Here is a 24264-nt window from a genome sequence, read left to right on the forward strand (position 1 = left end):
CACTGACCAGTCTAAAGTAATTAAGGATTTTGTCAGTTGTGAGCTTTAAGCTTAGTAATTTAAGAGCCCACTTTTCATACATCAAATTACAGCACAAATCATTTGAGCAGCTAGGGGCACCAAGGAAAAAGCTGAGATCTACCCAAGGGTAGAGTTGGAGCCTCAGTTTAAAGTCCCACCCAAAAGAGTGCATTAATGATAGAGTAACATTTCCTCGGTAATCAACAAGACTGTCAGCCTAGATCACATGCTGGTCCCTGGATTAGGGCTTGAACCACAACAGAGCTCCCCAATACGACAAAGCTGACATCCTCACAGAAGCAACCAAGTTCCTAAATCACACACCAGGCTTAAGTAACAGTCTCTTTCCAGTCTGATTTTGAATAGGCCTTTGTATCAATGGGCAGCAGCTAAATACCTTCTAGATGCATTCTAATACAACTGAACGAGGCAGTTATGTCCCAATGCCAGTGCCATTGCCAGATTATAGCTCATACCCTTTAATCCAGGCAGCATCCTGGTAAACCTCTTCTGCCCCCTTTCCACAGTCTCCATATCCTTCCAATAATGGGGTGACCAGAACTGTACACAACACTCCGAGTGCTGCCTGACTAAAGTTTTATATAGCTGTTATCTAGGAATGGCTAAGAGTATGCATGACATCCTTACTCTTATACTCAAAACCCCTACTAATGAAGGCAAGCATGCCATACGCCTTCTTTACCACTTTATCCACTTGCGTAGCCACTTTCAGTGAACTATGGACCTCGACCCCAAGATCCCTCTGTAACTCAATGCTATGAAGGGGCCTACTATTAACTGTATACTTTCTCCTTTTATTTAACCTCCCAAAGTGCAACACCTTAGACTTGCCTGGATTAAACTCCATCTGCCACTTCTCTGCCCATATCTGTAACTGATCTATATCCCGCTGTATTTTTTGATAGTCCTTTACACTGTCCACAACTCCACCAACATTGGTGTCATCCACAAACTTCCTAATCCACCCATCTACATTTTCATCCAAATTATTGATATATATCACAAACAACAGAGGTCCCAGCACCGATCCTTGCTGAACACCACTGGTCACAGACCTCCAGCCAAAATAACAGCCTCCCACCCTTAGTCTGCCTTCTAAGGGCAAGCCAGTCCTGAATCCAAACTTGCAATTCCCGCTGGATCCCATGCACCTTTATCTTCTGAATCAACCTAGCATGAGGGACATTATCAAATGCCTTACTAAAGTCTATGTGGACAACGTCCACTTCCTTGCCCTCATCAAATACCTTTGTCACCTCCTTAAAAAACTTAATTAAGTTTGTAAGGCATGACCTGCCCCAGACAGCCATGCTGACTGACCCCAAGTAGGCCATGCCTTTCCAAATGCGCATAAATCCTATCCCTCAGTATCCTCTCCAACAGATGAAAAACACGATGATGCTGGAGGAACTCAGCAGGCCAGACAGCATCTGTGGAGAAAAGCAGGCGGTCAACGTTTCGGGTCAGCACTCTTGTTCAGAACATTGCTTGCTTGCTTGAGCACTTTCCTGCTACCTTTATATTCTACAAGGGCCCAATCTGATTTTAGCTTCCTAAGCCTTATCTATGCTTCCCTTTTCTTCCTGACTGACTTTATCATCTCTCAGGCCATCTAAGGTTCCTTTACCTTACCATCCTTGTCCTTGCTCCTTCCAGTAATAATTGGTTTATTATTGTCACATGTACCAAGGTACAGTGGAAAACTTTGTTTGGCATGCCATCCTTACAGATCATTTCATCACATCAGTGCATTGATGTAGTACAAGGGAAAAACAATAAGAGAATGCAGAATAAAGTGTTATAGTTACAAAGAAAGTGCAGTGCAGGCAGACAATAAGGTGCAAGGCTATGAGGTAGACTGAGAGGTCTGGAGTCCATTTTATCATACTAGGGGTCTGTTTAATAGTTTTATACCAGCAGATTAGAAGCTGCCCTTGAGCCTAGTGGCACATGCTTTCAGGCTTTTTTATCTTCTGCCCAATGAGAGGAGGCAGAAGAGGGAATGTCTGGGGTGGATGAGGTCTTTGATTATGTTAGCTGCTTTACTGAGGCAGCGAGAAGGATAGACAGAGTCCATGGAGGGAAGGCTGGTTTCCGTGATGTGATGAGTTGTGTCCACAATCCTCTGTAGTTTCTTGTGGTCTCGGGCAGAGCAGTTGCCATACCAAGCCGTGATACATGCTTTTGAATGACATTTTCACTGCCTGTCAGTCAGTTCTGAGTGTATTTAGACTGGATACGTCAAATTTAACCCCAATGAAACAAATGCGGGCTGGTTTCCCAAATACTTAAAGCAGTCTACAAAGCAATTACAACTGTGTGCATGCATATGAAATGTACAACACTTTTCCTTCTGCAGGCTGACATGACAAGGACAGCTCCTTTGCCAGCTTCCGCATGAAGTCCTTGGTACTCAAACAAGGCCCATTGACAAGCAATTAGGCCATGTCCCCTAGCATCTGGGTATTTCACAGCAGCATCCTACATATATAGCTTTAGGAATAAAAAACCAGGTGAGCCTTTTCCCTTCACCGCTAATCCTACAAGGACAAGTAGAGATGGTGCTTTGTGAAGAGGTGGACTGAGCTGAGGAAAATAAACAACAAATAGGGAGCATTAACTCCTCATTTTGTTTCCTAACAAAAAGGAATGCACTTTTCCCTCTGGTTGTTACACCTCAGCCCCAATTCAGTACCCTCTGCTTTCCTTCAATTCAATTGTATGATAAGTCACCAGATGGCACCAGGGAATTTTTTTCTGACCTTTACTATTATGGGGTGTAAAGACAGAAATCTGACAAAGACCATAGCACATATCTGTGGGAACGACAGCCCAGCCTGACCAAATACTTCGATGATTGGCCGTCTGTGGAATTGCATGCAATGAGTTGAAGCAGCTTTTGGATGAGAAGGAGATATGTTGTGTTAGGATGTTGAAAGCAAATCTTTCCACAGGGATGGGAAGTAATAAAACAGGATGAGGGTGAGACAAAAATAAAGGTCCAGGAGGGTAGTATCTACACCAATTATATAGTTACTAGTAGTATTTTGGGTTCACATTGGTGTTTAACTATGTCTGCTGATATGGCACATTAGGTTAACAGTGAGAGACACAAGAGACTGCAGATGTTGGAATCTGGAACAACAAACAATCTGCTGGAGAAACTCAGTGGCTCGAGCAGCATCTGTGGGGAGAAAGGAACTGTCGACGTGTTGGTTCGAAACCCTGCATCAGGACTAAGGATGGAGAGAGGAGACAGCCTTTACAAAGAGGAGAGGGAGAGTCATGAGATGGGAGCCAGAGGTTAACAGTGATGCTATAATGTGACAACTACATGAGTATCAATATGGCTGAGCATGCATTGTTGGAACAATTGGAAGATCATGTAATCTGTTATTTACAGTTAAACCTTGCAAGCCCAGCCTCCCTGAAGCTCTTAGTTATTGCACAAGCCATCTAAGCAGTAACATGGCAGGGCAGATCACTCGCCTGTTATTGAGCTTGCCTAACATTCACCAAAGTAATTTCAACGACACTCGATCTATTCCACTCTACTATAATACTGCCCAAAGAATGTCAAAATTTTCTCCTCTTTCAAGTCTGGATTATGTAAAGTGAAGAACTCTGTGCCTTGTAACTATGCAGAGAAAGAATTTGGTAAAAGATTCAATGGACATATGGATTTCTTGTTAAAAACAAAGTGCACCAATAGTACTTATAACACTACTTTGAAAGAGGTTAAAATGCTAAAGGTCTTGACATTGAAGCTGTTGCCCCATGATCGTCAACAAACACCAGTCATCCATTGCATTAGGAAGAATTAGAATGAGTAGGCACTACTCCTCCATTTATTAAGACCATGGCTGATCTGATTGGAACTTTAACTCCACATTCCTGCCCAACTGCAGTAACCTTTCACCCTCTTTCTTATCAAGAATCTATTTGCTTCTCTCTTAAAAATACTCAAAATCTCTGCTTCCACCACCTTTCGAGGAAAAGAGTTCCAAAGACTCATGCTCATCTGAGAGAAAAACCGTTGCCTCATCTGGTATAGGTATTGGGTTATTATTGTCACATGTACCAAGATACAGTGAAAAGCTTTTGTTTTGCGTGCCATCCAGATAGATCATGCCATATATAATTAGATTGAGGTGGTAAAAAGGAAAACAGAATGCAGAATATAGTGTTATAGTTACAGAGAAGGTGCAGTACAGGTAGACAAAGTGCAAAGGCCACAACAAGGCAGATTGGGAGATCAAGAGTTCATCTTTTAGCATATGAGAGGTCCATTCAAGAGTCTGATAACAGTGGGATAGAAGCTGTTCTTGAGCCTGGTGATACACATTCTCAAGCTTTTGTATCTTATGCCTAATGGGAGGGGGGAGGAGAATGAATGTCCAGGGTGGGAAGGGTCATTGATTATGTTGGCTGCTTTCCTGAGGCAGCAGGAAGTGTCAACGGAGTCAATGGAGGGGAGGCTGGTTTCCATGATGGTCTGGGCTCGGGCTTAATTGGCGATCCCTTATTTTTTAAACAGTGACCCCATATTCTAGATTTTCCTGCAAGAGGAAACATAATCTCAACATCCACCCTGTCAAGATCTCTCAGGATCTTATACATTTCAAACTAATTTCTTCTCATTCTTCTAAACTCCAATGATACAAGCGTACCCTGTCATACCTTTCCTTACAAAGGCATCCCACCCATTCTGATACTAATTTAGTTAACCTTCTCTGAACTGTGTTCAAAGCATTAATATCATCCCTTAAATAAGATCAATACTGTACATAGTACTTCATATGTGGTCTCAATAATATCTTATGTAATTCTAACATAACTTCTTACCTTTTATATTTAATTCTCATACCAAAGGATGATTAGGTTCTGTTGACTTTTATTAAATCTTATAGTACCTGATCTAAGCCTTTTGCAAATCACACACTAAGACACCCAGATCCCTCCATCTCAGAGCTCTGCAATCTCTCACCATTTAAGTAACACAACACAACCCAGTCCAGATGAAGGATCTCGACCTGAAATGTCAACTCTCAATTTCCCTCCACAGTTGCTGCCTGACCCACTGAGTTCCTCCAGCTTTTTTTGTGTTGTTCCAGATTCCAGCATCTGCAGTCTCTTGTGTCACCATTTAGGTAATATGCTTTTTCTATTTTTCCTGCCAAATTAGGACAATTTCCCATTTTTTTCCACATCATACCCCATTTGTCAGATCTTTGCCCAATCATTTAACCTGACTGCATCTCTTTGGAGCTCCATATGTACTTTTCACACATTTTCCTGTCTATCTTAGTGTTATCACTAAGTTACTTAGTAGTAACCATACTTTCAGTGCCAACATAAAAGTTGAGGTCCCAGTACCAATCTCTGTGGCACCCCACTGGTTACATCTATCTTGTCAACCAGTAAAAGGCCTACAGTATTTAGTCCAATGCTGTTAGCCAGCCAATCTTCTATCTCTGCCTGTATGTTACCTCCTATACCATGAGCTTCTTCTCTTTACAATCTTTCATATTTCCTTATGATGCTTAGGCCCACCCTCCATGTCAGCTCACTGAGCAACCCCATTCCCCCACTCACCTATTCTTCCCACAGTACCATCCATTCTCCCCAGATTCTACCACTCATCTACACACCAGGGACAATTCAGAGTGACCACTTAACTTAACAAACTGCATGCCTTTGGGATGTGGGAGGAAACCAGAGCACTCAGGGAAACCCACACAGTCAACCCCTTGCTCCGTTTTTATATTTCCATCCAGCTTTATCTTGTATTTTAATTTTTCCTTCCTAATTATTCCTTTAGTCATTCTTTGCATTTTTTAATATTCTGTCAATCTTTTGACTGTCACCCACCTTCGCGCAATTATACATCTTTTCTTCTTTAACTTCTTTAGCTTACCACAGATAGCAGCTCCTCCAGCTGGAACTTTTCTCTCTTATTGGAATACTTCTATTGTGTGCTCTGGAGATCCCACTAAGTGACTGCACTGCATCTTGAATGTCTGATCTCTCTGCTTTCATGCCCTCATTATTGCCCTTGTTCAAGTTTAAAATACCTTTATCTTGGATAAAGTCTTGGATCCATCCTTCTCTCCTTCACACCCATTGTAAATTTTAGTCACATTACAACTGCTGCCACCTCAGGGGCACCTTCACGATGTGGTCATTCATTAATCACATCTCATTACACAATAGCAGATCTGGTACAGCCTGCTCTCTGATTGGCCTCAGAACATTTTCCTCTACAAACATTATGATCCTTTCATCCAGGCTAATTTTGCCCATGTGACTTTTCATTCTATACGCAGATTAAAATTTCCATGATTATCACCATATCTTTCTGACATGCTTCCGTTATTTCATCCTTTATACTGTGCGATTACTGTCAAAGGGTCTGTACACCACTCCCACAGGTGATCTATTGCCTTTATTTCTCATTTCCACTCAAACCGTTTCTACATCCTGGTTTCCTGAAGAAAGGTCATTGTGCAAGACAATTAATTAACAGCCATTCCTCCACCTTTACCCAGCTTCCTGACCTTCTTAAATATCATGTGCCTATCAATATTCAGGCTCCAACGTACGTCATCCTGAAGCCACATCTTTGTAATGATCATCAGATAATACTTGTTTACAGTTCTCCTGTTTTGGTTTGAATGCTATGTGTATTCAGATACTGAGCATTTAGTTTTGTCCTTTCAGCCTCTAGCCTTATGTACTCTTAGTTTTGTACTCTCTATCCCTTCCTGCACAGTTTATCACTTCCCACAGCGTACTGTACTCACTAGCCTGGTCTCTATTCTTTGATTTACTACATCTTCCCAACGTTAATCCTTTGCCCTACTATTTACTTCAAAATTCTCCCCACTTATCTAGTTGTGTGACTCAATGGAACACAGGTCTCAGTACGGTTTCAGTTGTAGACAGGCTCCTTAGACAAAATGGTAAGCACTATCTAGGCTAATACAAAAGCAAAATACAGTGGCTGCTGGAAATCTGAAAAAAAAAGAAAGTAAAAACAAAAATTGCTGGACATACTCAGTAGGTCAGGCAGCACCTGCAGAGAAAGAAACAGAGTTAATGTTTCAGGTTAGTGACAATCGGAAGTGAGACAGGAGGGAGGGAGGGAGGGAGGGAGGGAGGGGGGGGGAGGGAGGGGGGGAGGGAGGGGGGGAGGGAGGGAGGGGGGGAGAGGAGAGGGCAAAAGGAAAGGTCTATAGGAGGGAGACTCAAAATGATAAAAGGGGTGATACCGGATTGTGAAAGAACATGGCAATGGGAGAAATGAAGAAACAAAACAACGATTAGGAGAAAGAGGGATGGTGGGCCAGACTGCATGACAGGGACAGAGAACAGAAAGCACAATATTTTCCTGCAGAGCCTATTGCTAGACAGACAACCATTCAATGCTAACGAGCAGTTAGGCACATAGTGGGATTCGTAAAAAGGTTCACACTCAATATTATGTCAGCTCAATATCACACCAGTGCTTCTGATTGGTCTGTCCCATTTCTAACACCCACAGGAGGATGCCACTACTCCTTCCAGAAGGAGCAGCAATTCACTTGCAGCCGTTAATATTTAGTGCACAAGTTCAGTGTACAAGTCCTCCTACACCAGAGTGGATGGCTGCTTTGCACAGTTCAGACTGCAAACACGGCCCTGAGCTCCTACTCACTTTCATTCTCCACCCCACTCTGAGCTCTCTGCCCTCATCCTCTGAGACTGGGCCATTGAAGTTCACTGTGGCTTTAGGAACAGCACCCCAGCTTTTGACTGAGGACATTACAGGCTAATAGATCCAACATCGGCCAATTCAGCATACAGCCACTGCCCCCTTTCTCTGAGCAGCAGCTGCTTGCTTTCATCTGGCACCATCATCCTTTCTGTCACGTAATCTCTCTACCTCTCACGTCATGACAGGTCTTTAGCTTTGTTACTCACTCCCCACCTGCTTTCTTCTCCGTGCTCACTTACCCGTTTCTTCTCTAACTTCTTCCAATGCAAGGTCGCCAATCTGAGCATGAACCCTGCTTCTGATCTGTCATTACCAACATTTCCAATTTTTTTTTAGATTTCCAGCATCTGTAATATTCTACATTTGAATAATGAATATTACTCAAAATATGCACAGAAACAACTGAGATTGTGTTTTTGGTGGACAATTCATGGCTGCACGTGAGTCAGGGAGCCTATGATTAACTCATTCTGTTGGAGAATATCAATGCAACAATTGCATGAGCTCCATATCTAACTAGGTCTGAAAAACAGATTAGTCTTCCCCTCCCCAAAAAAGGGCATTTTGCCTGCCTTTTTTCCTTACATTGCCAAAAGAAAGAGGTGATGTGCTTGTGTTTGAATCCAATACTTAATAAGAAACCAATTACCATTTTTTAAACCAATTCAGGAGGGATTTGGAAACTTATCAATGAAATCATGAAACAAACTGTTTTAATTATCCCCATTCTTCTAAACAGCTTTAATATCAGCTTCTAAATCAACAACTAGTTGTGATGCTTTGGCCCAATTTCATTCATATAATCAAAGCTATCTAATTTTAATTTCCTCATGATGTATTGTCGACTAGCCTCCCTCAGATCAGATATGTCTGATTATGATGCAAAACTATTTAGAGCACATTTATCTGTAACTCCCATCTGGAACGTCATTGTATGTTCATTGCTAATCTTTTTGTACACCTGTTTCTGTTGCATTTTTCCATTTCCTTAATTATCCTACTTTCACTCACTTTCTGCTCCTCTGGAGGCAACATTTTGGATGATAACAGAGAGATGATGGGGTGGTGGTGACACTATAAAAACAGCTGAGGAAACCACTGTTATTTTTAATTCTGTTTCCCACCATTGTCAGTCTAATCAATTGCCATGCAGAGGCACAGGCGCAGTAAGGGACAGGACGGCAGATGCTCTGCAAGGAATCGGAGGGGAGAGACGTGCTGTGCTGCTGAAAGATGTATAGCTTGAGACGGTGAGGCAGTTTACAGTTGATTTTGTGGGGCTTGTTCCTCCTGCTCCTTCAATACTGCAATAAAGCTACAGCATGGATGGCTTTCCAAGCTGCCCTTCAGCTGCCAGGTTTCCTGGGTCTTGGGAATCCTAGCCGACAGCAACATAAACTAAGTATTAGGTTAAAATGGTCTCATTCAGCTTCAAAGGCGTTGGTTTCTGACGTGCCTCTTGAGAAAGTATTGGTCATCAAACCTCTAATGCATCTCTATAGAAAGGTGGTTGCATCGCTTATAAACATTTGAAGTAGCTTCACTTCTTCCCCATCCTGAGTTGGAGATTTGGGAGAGCGAGTGTGTGTGGCACACACTCCCGAGCATGAATCAGGATTGTTAATACCATCGCTGCTTACACCAATACAACTCTAGCTACAAAAGTAATTAAAGAAAGTGTCAGATTAAATGAAGGATCTTATGAAGTAATAAGTCTGGAGACTAGGATTCAAAATCAGAAAAAGATGAGCAAAAAAAATTAGCAAAAGTTGAACACATGACTCAACCAGTAAAAGGGAGAGATTACTGATGGCAAATGCACGTCCCGTAGTCAGAGACAGGAAACATTATAGCGTAAAATATGGTGGAAAGGTTAAATAATCACTTTCTCGCAGTTAAGATATTTTTAAAAATCCATTAAAGGAGAAATCAGGGGCATAGTGAGTATGTATAACTTCAAGAAATGAGCAAAATATTGCATTTTTTGAAATAAGACCAGAAACATAAACACTTCAGGTCAGGCAGCATCTGTGGAAAGGGTTAATGTTTCAGGAAAAAAGGTTTTTTTTATTTCATTGTATTTTTAGGCCACGTTTTGCAAACTCAGGCACCCACATTACTCTAACTATTAAACACTATTTGATGCGTTCAATACTGTAATATAAGAAATGCAGCAGCTGTGATAATGAACAGCACTGTGATAATGAACCAATTTTTTTATGACTATGACTGAGGGGAAAATATTTGCAACCAGACCAGGGAAAACTTCTCTGCTCTACATTGAAATTGTGCTCAAGGGTCTGTTAGGATTGCCATAGAGGACCTTCATTTCATGCCTCACCTGAAAAACGGAACCTTGCACACAGTAATACTCCTTATAGACTGCACTATGCTGCCAGCTTAGGTTTCTGTGCTCAAGTCTCTGGAGTGGCTCAGGAACCTTCCAATGCAGAAGAAAGAATGCTACCACTGAATCACAACTGACACTAGTCAAAATAAAACCCTGGAAAAACTGTACAAGCCTTAGGTCTGCAAAAGCATTACAAGCCTACATTTTTTGTTACTATGCCATTACAAAAAAATCAATGACAATGCACTGGAGAGTACTTTCCAAATATGTTATTCATTTCCAGAAAATGTGACTGTGTATGCCTCCAATGTGGGGCAGGTGGGACCTGTACAAGGAGGATGAGTTACATCTAAACTGGAGGAGGACCAATATACTTGCAAGAAGTTCACTCATGCTGCTCAGGAGGGTTTAACCTAACTTGGCAGGTGGATAGGAAACTCAGTAGCAGTGGGGCAGGGGGGAAATTGACCTGAACATTTAGGATAAATCAAGCAAGTCCAGTGGGCAGAGCAGACAGAGGCAGGTTAGGGAGTGTGGGAGGGCTGATGGGCTCAACTGCATTTACTTTAATGCAAGGAGCCTCATGGGCAAGTCAGATGAGTTTAAAGCATGCATCAGTACTTGGAATTACAATATTATTACAAACGCAGAAACCTGGTTGAGTAAAAGTGGGACTGGCAGTTCAACGTCCCAGGAGAAAGAGGTTTCAGACTTGACAGAGGGGGAAATCGCACTGCCGGTTAGGGAGATCACAGCAGTATGTAGATAGGATATCCTGAACGGATCATCCACTGAGATTATATGGGTGTAATTTAGGAGCAAGAGAGGGACAATCACTTTGCTGGGGTTACACTATAGGCCTCCCAATAGTCAGCAGGAATTAGAGGAACAGATAGGTAAACTAATTACAGAAAGGTGTAAAAGCAATAGGGTTATATTAATGGGGGATTTTAACTTTCCCAATATTGACTGGGATTGCCTTAATGTAAGAGGCTTAAATGGAGCGGAATTTGTTAAGTGCATCTAAGATAGTTTTTTTGAGACATGTAGATAGTCCTACGAGAGAAGGGGCTGTACTTGACCTCATATTAGGAAATGAAACAGAGTAGGTTGTGGAAATATCACTGGGGGAATGCTTTGGAAACAGTGACAGCAATTCTGAAAGTTTCAAGGTAGTTAGAAGAAGTGATAAGGTTGATCCTCAAGTTATGGCCTTGAACTGGGGGAAGGCTAATTTCAATAGCACAAAAGGAAAAGATGGCAAGATTAGAGAACCTTGGATGGCAAAGGTTATTGGAGGTTTGATCAAGAAAAGAAGCTTATGACAGGTTTAGACAACTACAACCTAGGGACTGACTTCATCCAAGTCATTATTCATTATATAAGGATATTGGGATCAAGAAGGTAGCTAAGGAAAGAGTGGGTCCCCTAAGGACCAAAGAGGTAATCCATGTGTGGGTCAAGAGGATGTGGGCAAGGTCCTAAATGAGTACTTCTCATCTGTATTCACAAGGGGAAGGACATGAAGGACAGTGAGTTCAGGGGGGATACGTTGACAGTCTGGAGAGTGCAAGTATTAAGAAGTTGGAAGTGTTAGATATTTTGGAAGGCATAAGGGTTGATAAATCCCAGAATGCTATGGGAACCGAGGGAGGAAGTTGCTGGAGCCCTGCAGAGATGTTTGCATCTTTGTTAGCCACAGGTGAAGTAATGGAAGACTGGAGGACAATTAATAATATTAAAGATATTAAAGATATTTTTTATTTATTAGTCACATGTATGTCAAAACACACAGTGAAATGAGCCTTTTTGCATTACTGAAAATGTGCAGAAGGGCAGCAAGGTAAAGTGAGCCTTATGTTGGTGGTAGGAAATCGTTGGAGAAATTCTAAAGGGAGAGGATTTATGTACATTTGGAAGGGGAGAGATGATCAGGAATAGTCAGTATGACTTTATGCAGGGGAAATTCTGTCTTGGTTAATTTGATTGAGTTTTTTGAGGAAGTAACAAAGAAGATTTTGTTTATATGGACTTTAGTAAGGCATTTGACAAGGTCCCACACAGTAGGTTGGTCCAGAATGTTAAGACACATGGGATCAAAGGCAAACTGGCTAATTGGTGTTAGGAGGCAGAGGGTAGTGGTGGAAGAGTATTTTTTTGATTGGGAGTCTGTGACTAGTGGTGTACCGCAGGGATTGGTGCTGGGACCTTTGCTGTTTGTGATATATATTCAAATGATTTGAATGTAAACGTAGGAGGTATGATTCGTAAGTTTGCGGATGACACGAAGGTTGGTGGTGTTGTGGATAGCAAGGAATGTTGTCTAAGACTGCAGCAGGATACAGATCAGGTGAAAAGTTGGGTGGAGCATTGGCAGACGGAATTTAATCCTGACAAGTGTGAAGTGATGCATTTTGGGAAGTCAAATTAGGGGAGGACAGACACAGTAAATGGTAGGGTACTAAGGAATGTTGATGAACAAAGAGACCTCGGGGCCCACTCAATAGTTACCTGAAAGCAGCAACATAGATAGGATGGTGAATACTATGGATGGTGATAGGATAGATACTTGCTGTCATAGAATACAAAAGTTGGTACATCATGTTGCAACTTTACAAAACACTGGTAAGACCACACTTAGAGTACTGTGTCAGGTCGCCACACTATAGGAATGATGTAGTTGTGCTGGAGAATCACTAGGATGTTGCCTGGATTGGAGGACTTTAGCTATGGGGATAGACTGGACTTGTTTTCTCTGGAACAAAGGAGGCTGATGGAAGATCTGATAGAAGTATAGAAGATTGTGAGAGGCACAGATAGGTAGATAGTCAGAAGATCTTTCCCATAGTAGAGGCATCAAAAACAAGAGGGCATAGGTTCAAGGTGAGAGAAGGAGTTTTAAAGGGGATCTGGGGGGTATTCTTTTTATTTTACACAGAGTGTGGTTGATATCTGGAATGCATTGCCAGAGGAGGTGATGGAATCAGATGCAATTACTATGCTTAAGAAGCATTTAAACTGACACTTGAACAGGCAAGGCAAAGAAGGATGAAGTCTTAAAATGTTGCACTGTCAAAATGATATCCAAATCAAAAAATACTTTTAATTCTATGTTAGAAGGCTTGGGGATCTTTATTTCCAAGACCACTTTATTTCTCACAAGTACCCAATTAAGTACTTAGGTGTTCTTAAGTACCCACTTCTACTTAAGAACAACATTTTCCAAACTTCTTTACGTACCTTTTTCTTCCTCATCATCCTGGGGTGAAAGGGTCACACTGGTCTGTCTCCCAAGGTACAGCATGAAGCCAGTTGCAGGAGGTGCAGTTCTATCCCTCTCAGATTGCTTCTGCAGGGACACCACTTCGTACATTGCGTCAACACTACCAGCATGGTTTCTACCTTCTGACTGCAAAGGAAAAATAATAAGCTATTTGAGCACAGCAATCTTCTTTTGAGGCCATGAAAATGGTCAGCCACTGAAGTGGTACAATAATCATGTTTTTTTTAGGACACTACATATCTTTTGCTTTGTTAAATACTTGCTGTTTATCTGCCAATATTCCATGGCACAGGTACATAAACAGAATTCATCAGATCCCAATAACAAGATCACTAAACCAGGAGATGATGATCTGGGCATTCCCACATCTGTTAGTGGCACTTTGCTCTACATAATATGGCTGCTGTTTTTCTGATGAATTTTCTTATCAATGTTTCAGAAGTGGCTCCCAAGTTATGGCAAGTAACCCATGCTTGCCAGGATCTTGTCATGGACACTCACTGCTGGGGGTGGGGGAGGGAGGACAGTTTGAACAGCTGGAGCAGGTTGGTGGGAGACATTTGTCTTCCAGCTACTTCACACAAAGCTCATCCTCTCACATGCTTCAAAGAAAGAGTCAATGACTTGGAGCTCTGGAGTTCAGTCTCCCATGTCCACAAATGCAAGTCCCCGAAACAGGCCCTTCGGTTCAACTCTTCCATGCCAACCAAATTTTCTACCTGAGCTAACCCCATTTGTCTGCATTTGGCCCATATCCCTCTAAACCTTTCTTATCCATGTACCTATCCAATTGTATTTTTTTAAATTTTGGAATTGTACCCATCTCTATCACTTCCATATACCAGCACCCTCCATGTGAAAAACTTGCCCCTCAGATCCCCATTAAATATTTACCCTCACACCTTAAACCTATGCCCTCCAGTTTTATACACCACTACCCTGGGAAAAAGACTCAGCCTCCTATGCTCCATGGAAAGTCAACCTCCTACGTTCCACTGTTATCCATCTACTGAAAATTAATGACAGACAAAGGTTGGCCAGTTTCCCATTCACCTTACTGATTGGCTCCACTCCAGCAGAAAACTTAGAGGTGAGGTATGGTATTGCAGCAAAAATGGTTGAGAGAAGCACTGTGCAATGACACACCCTTGCATGCCCCTAGTCTGCAACAGGCTCGGTCTGTTGCTTAGATTCACATCTTGTATGTAGTGATGTAGCAGACGTAGAACGGTAATGAATTTCTGGGGACAGCCAAACTTGAGAAACGTGCTCCATTTTCCCTCTCAGTTGAGTCAGAGGTTTTTGTGTAGTCAAGAAATGCCACATAGAGTAGTTGGAGCTGCCTTCTACATTTTTATTGAATAATCATATCCACTTTACCTCTTGGTGATTGGAATCCGCATGGCAACTCTGGGATGCAGACAGAGGAACATCCCTCTATAATTACTCCAGTTGGATTATCTCCTTTCCTGAAGATGGTCATGATATTACAGTGTCTCTGAGATTCTCTGCTCTGCTCTTCTCTTCCTGGAGGGGGGAGATGAGATTATGAATTTGTGCCTATAGTGTTCTTTGCCACAGTTCAGCACTCCAGTAGAGATTTCATCTGCTCAATAGGCCTTGTTGTTTGCAAGCAGCCTTTTCAACCTCATCAGGCTGGTTGTAGCACTCAGTCTAGATTGGGAAGAACAAGGCTCAAACGAGGGACTCTTCAAAGTGCTTGCTCCATCTGGTGCTGACATCCCCTCAGTCCTTGGTAAGATCTCCTCTGCTCAGCTCTCAGTGGGATGGGCCCTTGGACCGTGCAGGGTTTTGACAGTGCTTAAGAATCCATGAGTGGTGTGGTCATCAGCTAGTTGCTGAATCTTCTGTGTTCTTACACTCGTTTTTTTTTAATTGGACCTTGGTTTTGGATGCCTGTAGACACCTTTCTCTCCCATGAGATATGATAATATTTCCAGACGAAGAATGCCTTGTTACAGTCAACTAGTTCCTGGACCTCCTGATGGTAATGTGGTGGGTGCCAGAGCAGATGAGGGACACTGGACATTGGCTCCTGTGGGCTGGGAGGCATCACACTGCATGAATAAAGGGTTTTCTTTAAGTCCTTTGGTATTGAATTTTTTGTGACATCATCATTCAAAGGCCCAGTTGGTGGAGGTTTCAGGACAGGTTTTGCTTTGGTTAGTCTAGCAATCATCACCAATCATGGAAAAGGTGTTGAAAACATTCTTCTGATCCCATGTTTAAACAAGGACATAATCTATCAGGTGCCAGTGCTTGGATTGAGGGTATTGTCAAGAGGACTTGTCATTTTTTTCTCCACTGTAACAGTTTTTTTTGGTTATGACAAAATCACATTCCAACATTTCATCAGGAGTTTGGACCCCAGTGGAGTTAACCTTTCCCACCACTTCCACAGCAATCAGACAACCCCAGAGGATTGTGTCCTTTCCAATGCTGTGAAAATCCATTTGTCTCCCTTTGGGATCTGGGCCAGGGATTGCTTGAAGATTGGGCAAGTTTCCTCTTTGGCCTTATTCAGAACTGCTACATATACATTGATGTCATAACATGCTTATTTCCCATGAGTGCAAATTTGAAGGTCTTGAGACTGTAATTTATCCTACGGGGTAGTCATGGAGATGTGGCACTGGTTCATTCTTGATGGCGAATTCTGCCCTTCCAGAACGTGGTCTACCCACCACCAGGTTCCATGAGCTGGGCAACTCTTGCAGTTGTGCTTCACTCAGTTCAACAATATTAAGTTTGAGTTGTCAGGCTATGAAAGAGGTACGACGTTCAGGTCTGTCACTGCCGGGCTTGACCACAAGAATCCTGGGCATGATTCCTTTTAGGATGAGGTGACCATTTCACATAGCTGTCACATAGTCTTGACAGAGTGAGGACTTGGTCCAATTGCAAGGAAGTTCAAGGTAACTGGAGATTAGGCTTTACTCCCTTCTAGACCAAATACATTTCAGTCTCAAATCATTCCCAACAAACCTAGTCCAGAGTACTCTATTTCTCCATGCTCCCATTAAATGGTTCCAACTCTCCACCGACTCCCTCCCTCCCACTGAGACCCATGATCACCATTCCACGCCCCCAGTCTTGCAATAGTTTGAGGACCATCTCTGTTTCACTCAATCTTCCTTCATGTGTTCTCTTTCTCTCATACACACCTTCAAGCCTTCTACAGAAATCAAGTGCACAGCAGATTGCAAGTTTAAGTAGGTACAAAGAGCACTCTGAACTACAGGCTTGGAGAGGGGTACTTGGAAGCACATGATAAAATAGGCCAAAGTCAGCATGGTTTCCTTAAGGGGAAACCTTGCCTGACAAATCTGTTGGAATTCTTTGAGGAAGTAACAGGCAGGATAGATGAATGTTGTTTACTTGGATTTTCAGAAGGCCTTTGACAAGGTGCCACACATGAGGCTGCTAAAAAAGATAGGAGCCCATAGTATTACAGGAAAGGTACTAACATGGATAGAAGTTTGGCTGACTGGCAGAAGGCAAAGAGTGGGAATAAAGGGGGCTTCTTCTGGTTGGCTGCTGGTGACTAGTGGTGTTCCTCAGGGGTCGGTGTTGGGTCCACTACTTTTCATGTTATATGTCAATGATTGAATGATGGAATTGATGGCTTTGTAGCCAAGTTTGCAGATAATACAAAGATAGGTGGAGGGGCAGGCAGTGTTGAGGAAGCAGGGAGTCTGCAGAAGGACTTGGACAGGTTGGGAGAAATGGGCAAAGAAGTGGCAGATGGAATACAGTATAGGGAAGTGTACGGTCATACATTTTGGTAGAAGGAATAAAGGCATAAACTATTTACTAAATGGGCAGTAAATTCTGAAATCGGAGATGCAAAGGGATTTGGGAGTCCTAGTGCAGGATTCCCTAAAGGTTAACTTGCAGGTGGAGTCAGTAGTAAGAAATACAAATGCAATGTTGGCACTTTGAGAGGAATGGAATACAAAAGCAAGGACATGATGCTGTGGCTTATTAAGGCATTGGTCAGACCACATTTCGAGTATTGTGAGCAGTTTTGGGCCCCATATCTAAAGAAGGACGTGCTGGCATTGGAGAGGGTCCAGAGGAGGTTTACAAGAATCATCCCTGGAATGGAAGGGTTAACAAATAAGGAGCATTTGATGGTTCTGGGCCTGTACTCACCGGAGTTCAGAAGGATGAGGGGGGATCTCATTGAAACCTACCGAATATTGAAAGGCCTGGATAGATTGGATATGGAGAGGATTTTCCAGTAGTGGGAGAGTCTAGGACCAAAGGGCACAGCCTCAGAATAGAAGGGTGTCTCTTTAGAACAGAGGAGGAGGAAGAATTTCTTTAGCCAGAGGGTGGTGAATTTGTGGAATTCATTGCCACAGAGGGCTGTAGCGGCCAAGTCAGTGGGTATATTTAAAGCGGAGGTTGATAGGTTCTTGATTAGTAAGGGAGTCAAAGGTTATGGGGAGAAGGCAGGAAAATGGGGTTGAGAGGGAAAAATAAAATCAGCCACGATCGAATGGTGGAGCAGACCCGATGGGCCAAATGGCCTAATTCCGCTCCAATGTCTTATGTCTTTATAGATTAGTTGTCTCTCACCCTCCCTGCCAGTATAGTTTTGACTCTCAAGTTGCTGTGTACCCCAGCATGTAATACAATGCTAAAAGATAGAAGTTCAGAAACATACAGTATATGTAATTGGTACTGCAGAGCTATAATTGTATGCATACAGGTAATACAAAATAGAAAATCCTAACATCAGCACAAAACCCAAACTTATGCACAAATGCAGTGCAGAAAATACAGGCACATGTATTTACACAGTCAGCGCAAAACAAACAGCGAAATGAGTAAGCAGGGAAAATGGAAAAGCAACAGATTCCAACTCAGATGAGTACAGGGACAACATCAAAAGGGTGTAACAGGAGAAAAGAGTAGAAGAAAAAAAAGGGCAAAAAGCATGAGAAAGACTGACATGTTTACATGACAGAAGGCAAGACTTGGATTTTACTAACATTGACACAAGTGATAAACTGTTATAACTTAAAAGGTTAAGTTTAGTAACTTTATGGAAGCTGCAGCATGACAAGGGTTAAGATAGTCTGCAGCTAGCTAACTAAAGACAGAACAGAGTCCTTGGGAGGATGAATTCCCACGTGTACAGCATGATGTACCAAGGACATGAGCAGACTCAGCAGACCTCAACAAAATATAGATGCAAACGAAGGATTGACTATTGGACGATTACTTTACCAACACTAAGGTGTAATTGGCCGTTAACATGTAGTTTCTATTGGTTATTAACACCTGTATTAATGTAGCACGATTGGTTACTTTTTATGCAAATAAGGGATTGGAAGGTGCGCAAGTTTTCAATTGGTCAATATTTGTATAAAAATGACAATTCTTTGTTGAAACTTTATAGCAGTTCGGTGACAGAGGCTGGACTGTTCTCCTTGTGCACAAGTAAATAAAGCATGATTGAGAAACAAGTGCAAGTTGTCAGAGTCCAGTTAATCGGCAACAATAACTTGAACGAGAAATTTATTTCTCTGCTTCCAAGTGTTCGCTGCACAGACTGTCCCAGGTGGTAAGTAAATAAACTGGGTTGGGACTTCCTGCAACGCGCTGCAGAACCCACTAGACTTGGACCACACTGCCCTCTTCAGTTCAGTAATTTTACAGCTTGTTTTCCAAGCTCCTGTTAGACCTTACAGTCGATGAGTTTAGAGTCATAGCACAGACAGAAACAGGCCCTTTGGCCAATTGAATACGCACCAACCATCAACCACCCAAATGCACTAATCCTACATTAATCCCATTTTTAATTCTCCCCACAGTCTCTTAAACTCCCCCAGATTCTACCACTCACTTACTCACTGAAAGCAATTTACAGTGGCCAATTAACCTACAAACCTGCATGTCTTTGGGATGTGGGAGGAAACTGGAGCTCCTACTTACAGGGAGGATGTGCAAACTCCAAACAGTCAACACCCAAGGTCAGGACTGAACCGGGTCACTGCAGCTGTGAGGCAGTGGCTCTGCACTGCCCTGTAAGGACACCAAGGTCAGGAATCTTTAGGTTGAGTACCACACTTAAACCAGTACACAGCATGGAGACGGATGGAGGTGACTACACCTTGATGGAGTGCAGTCCAGAGTGAGGTACCGTGGGACAAAGAGCTGCTTGAGGAGACAGGAAAGTGCAGTGGTCCTGCGGATTCCATGGTTACAGGCAGACGGGCATTCCTGTCACCATCAGTACAAGACCCACATGGAGTACCACCTCCCCGGTGCCAGGGTGAAGAACATCACAGAGGGTGATGAGTGTTCTGCAGGGCTAAAAGGGGGAAAAGGGAGCATGTCAACCATGAAGTGACCACCTACACAACCCATGTCTGTACCAACAACATGGGCAGGGCAAGAATGGAACTTCTACAGTCAGACCTTTACAAAACAAAAATTGGTGATGGTGGTGTTGATGGTGTGGAGGGTAGTCTCAAGCCACAGGTTTGTAAGTATTATTCAGCTTGGTGAGTTTAGCTCACAGAGCAGCAATATTTAAATGCAACTTATCCCACTAGGAGCTATTCGTTGATATTTGGCATGGCATTCAATAACATCATCCTTTACACCATAAAGATCAAGTTAATGTTTTTAACATTCAAAGCTCTCAATTCCCATCCTGGTTAAAACCATTAAACTAGGCTCCACAAAGTTCAGGTCAGAGCCCCTCCTCTGTACCTGTCCTCGCTTCTAAATCCATCAGCTCTGCATTATGTGCCATTACATGCATTCTTTTGGGGCTTTTCTTGTACCAGTAGAGGCTCAGAGACACAGATGCTGGTGCTGCAGACTGCAGATGCTGGAATCTGGAGCAAAATGCCTGACCCTCTGAGTTCCTCCAGCAGCTCATATTTTGCTCGACACTCAGTGGATATTGCTTGTGAAGCAGAAAGCTAGCAGCTGCAGTTTGACAACCATGGATGATAATAGCGTAATATTGAGGGAGTGCTGCATTGTTAGAGATGTCATCTTTCAGGTGGGACATCTCTGGTCGACGTAAAAAGATCCATGGCTCCATTGGAAAAGGCTTGGGCAACCTGACTGCACCTACTAACACCTTACTATCGGAGGGATCTTGACATGCCAAATTGGCTGCTCAGGTTTCTGCATTATAACTAATCTCAAAGGGCTGACAAGCAGTTTACAGCATCTGAATGCTGAGCTTCAACAAAACAAAAACCTCACAGCCTAAAAAAGACAGATAGACAGATGCTGTATGGAAAAAGCACAGGAGTCCAGCAACTTGTTGAGAACTATGAAGTGCATGGGTTCTGCAGCACTGTCAAGATCACCCAGTGACCCAGTCTGCTGAGAGCCAAGAACAGACTGAAGCTTAGCCAGGACAGAAGCAGTCGGTGCACGCTGGAAGGAACGCTTCGAAGATCTCCTCAACCATGACTCTGTCTTTCAGATGTGGCCTTGACTCCATCCGATAGCAAACTCTCCAGTCCAGTCTCATTGCCATTCTGGGCCAAAAGGTCAAAAAGAAACAAACTGAGAAACAAAATATCTTTGGGAGCAGACAGTATCATTACTGAAGTTCTAAAAGTTGGCAGAGAGAAGCTTCAGACCCAAATTCACAGCTTTGTTTCCCAAGTCTGAGCAGAAGTAGAACATGCTGAAGGATGCTGCAATTGTGACCACCTTCAGAGAAAGGAGAAATCCTATTGTGGTAACAAGAGGATAGGTCATTCCAAGGGTTCTCCTCAACTGCCTCCTCCTGTGGCCAAGATGCCCTTCCCCAAATCAAAGTATGGATTTTACCCATCAAGAGGAACGAAGGATGCGATCTTCACTGTGCGAAAATGCCAAGAGAAATGCATAGAGCAGCATCAACCGTGATACAATGTCTTTCTTGACCAGTGACCCATCCAATGCCTACTACATAACAGCATGCAAGCTGGGATTTAGTCAATAGTTCCTGTCACAGACCCAACCTCAAAGCAGACTGAGGGTGAGCAAGTCATCTCTCCAATCCTCTCTCCAATTATTCTCAACGCAATATTCTATGGCAGCTCCAACAAGCTTGCCTCCTGAGTGGAGCTAATCTACAAGGTGAATGGGAAACTTTTTAATCTATGTCACCTCCACACCAGACCCACAGTAACTCCAACCTCAGTCATTGAACTGCAGTACAGTCAATGCATGCATGTGCACACATTCAGAGACCAAGCTCTAAGCTCTCACCTACTTACAAAGTGTAGGAGAGGATGGGGTTTACACAAACATTCACAAAACAAAGGTCCTCTACCCCAATGGTACAATACCACTCTCTACCAATCTATCCATCTCCAGACCCTAGGAAATGAAGACTATTTCCCATAGCTCAGGGGCTACCTCACAGAAAAGGCAGATATCAATGATAAAATTCACCATAACCTTCAGGTCAACCTTTAATCACCAAGTAATACAGCACAGAAACAGGCCCATCAGCTCATCTTGTCCAAGCTGACCAAGGTGCATACCTGAGTTAGTCCCATTTGCCCATGCTTGATCCATATCCCTCTAAACCTTTCCTATCCATGTACCTGTCCAAATGTTTTTTTAAACAATGTAACTGTACCTGCCTCAACCACTTCCTCTGGCAGCTTGTTGCATATATCCACCACCCTCTGTGTGTAGAAAAACTTGCCCCTCAGGTCCCCTTTAAATCTTTCCCCTCTCACCTTAAAGCTATGCCCTCTAGTTTTAGACTCCTCTCCTCTGGGAAAAAGACCATCTACCTGATCTATGCCCCTCATAATTTTATAAACTCTGTAACGTCACCCCTCAGCCTCCTTCACTCCAGGGGAAACAGTGCCAGGCTATCCAGCCTCTCCTTATAACTCAAGCCCTCCAGTTGCAGCCACTTGTGAATCTTTTCTGCACCCTCTCTAGCTTAAATCACATTCTTCCTATAGCGTGGAGACCAGAACAGTCTCAGAATTTGTCATCCGAAGATCAGGACCTGATGAGAAAGCTCATGGTCTACCAGACAGAAGTGATTTTGCCCTATAGACTTGGACTACCTACAGCAGGGACCTAAAGGCACTGGAGAGATACAACCAACACCCAAGACTTTATCAACAAAGTCTTCCAAATGCACTAGCAGAATAAGTGAACCAACATCAGTGCCCTCTCCCATGTTGACATCCTCAGAACTGAGGCTGTACTCCACTGGAGCAACACACAAAAAGCTGGAGGAACTCAGCAGGTCAGGCAGCATCTATGGAGGGCTGTTGACTCTGATGGGCAGACCATGTTGTTTGCATGCCCAACACCAAACTCCTGAAACAGCCACTATATTCGAAACACTGTCACAGCAAGGCATTACCAGGAAAGTGGAAATGGTTCAAAAATATTCTGAAAGCTTCCTTGAAAAAACATAACATCCTCATCAACTCCTGGGAATTCTTGGCCCGTTAATGCTCAAAATGATGTAGCATTGGGATGGCACTGAGAAGCTAGAGTCTGTGCATTGGGAACTCCAGTGAAAACAGAGGAAGGAGCGCACCACCTCACAAACTACCCACTCACCCATCAAACACCTCTTGCCCCAGCTGTGGCAGTCTGCAGATACCACAGAACTGGAGTGGAAACAAGTTGTCCTCAATCCCAAGAAGCTGCCCAAGAAGAAGACAAAAGAGACCACACATCAAAAGTACTTTAATTGCCTGCAGTGCTTTGGGATGTCTGAAGATTTCTTACCTATTCACTTGATTGCGTAAACACACTGGTTAGACAATTCTGTAAAATGTCCTGTGCCTACACATTCACTAATGACAACAACCGTAACCTGCATTGTGAATGAAGAACATGAGAAAGCTTGTGTTGCTATTAGGATGTCCCAAAGATTCCTTCTCCCAGATCTAGGGCAGGGAATGAAATGATTCTCCTCTAGGCCTCCGGGAGGGGAACTGCCTCTCACCATGCTCCCCACCTCTGGCACAGGGAACCTTGGAGGGACATAGGGATTAGTGTAAAGATTCAACAGCTTGTGCCTATGTGAGAGGATGCAGTGCCATACTAGGGTTTACATTTAGTGCCAAAGGATGCATCTCTTGGTGTCAGCAGAGCAGATCCATCTCTATCTCTAAATAACAGTATTAGGCATCTTGGGCTCAGATACCCAAGTGTGGTTAATTCTTGGCCCTCAAGTGGAGTTATAGCTTGCTAGGTTTCAGTGTTCATTCTTAACCATCACTTCTCCTCCACAGGCCTGATGTAGTGTGTGTTTCCTTCTTAGGTAGCAGCCCTACCTGTTTCAGCTTCATGTGGAATGCTTCAGTGAAGGTCTTTCTGCTGAAGTACCAGAACCTCTCATTGGCTGAATACACACGGACCACAGTTTCTAACTGAAACCGAACTGGCTCCACCACTTCAGTGATCACCAAATCCACTGCCACCGTCATGTACACCCTCACATCTGCAAGTAAAACAAATCCAAGCTATAATTAGTCAATATTTGTTGTAATGAAAACAGAAAATGCTGGAAATACTCAGCCAGTCAGGCAGCATCTGTGGAAAGAGAAACAAAGTTAATGTTCCAAGTGCTCTGGTTTCCTTCCACATCCCAAAGATGTGCTGAATAAGTAAACTGGCAACTGGAGGTGGTAGCAGGAGAATTAGTGGTGGGGATAGGGGGATTGATAGAGATTCTCATCGGTGGGTCAGAGGTGGAGAGAGATAGCAGCTTCAAACTCCTGGGCGCTAACATCTTGGATAACCTGTCCTGGGCCCAGCACATTGCTGCAATCACAAAGAAGGCGTGACAGCACCACT

The 24264-nt window shown here is 43.1% G+C and overlaps 1 protein-coding gene across 3 annotated transcripts in view; it reads right to left on the reverse strand.

Moving 5' to 3' along the window:
• Positions 1 to 24264, reverse strand: part of rabgap1l (RAB GTPase activating protein 1-like) — a 396343-nt gene that overhangs the window by 303433 nt on the left and 68646 nt on the right. For all 3 annotated transcript variants that reach the window (XM_052010817.1, XM_052010819.1, XM_052010818.1), the window contains 2 exons: positions 23742 to 23908; positions 13389 to 13557 (listed from right to left, as the gene is read on the reverse strand). In XM_052010817.1, the coding sequence (XP_051866777.1) occupies positions 13389 to 13557; positions 23742 to 23908 (336 nt within the window). The remainder of the gene's footprint in view (positions 1 to 13388; positions 13558 to 23741; positions 23909 to 24264) is intronic.

This window comes from Pristis pectinata, chromosome 3 (assembly GCF_009764475.1).
Source record: "Pristis pectinata isolate sPriPec2 chromosome 3, sPriPec2.1.pri, whole genome shotgun sequence".
Classification (NCBI taxonomy): Eukaryota; Metazoa; Chordata; class Chondrichthyes; order Rhinopristiformes; family Pristidae; genus Pristis; species Pristis pectinata.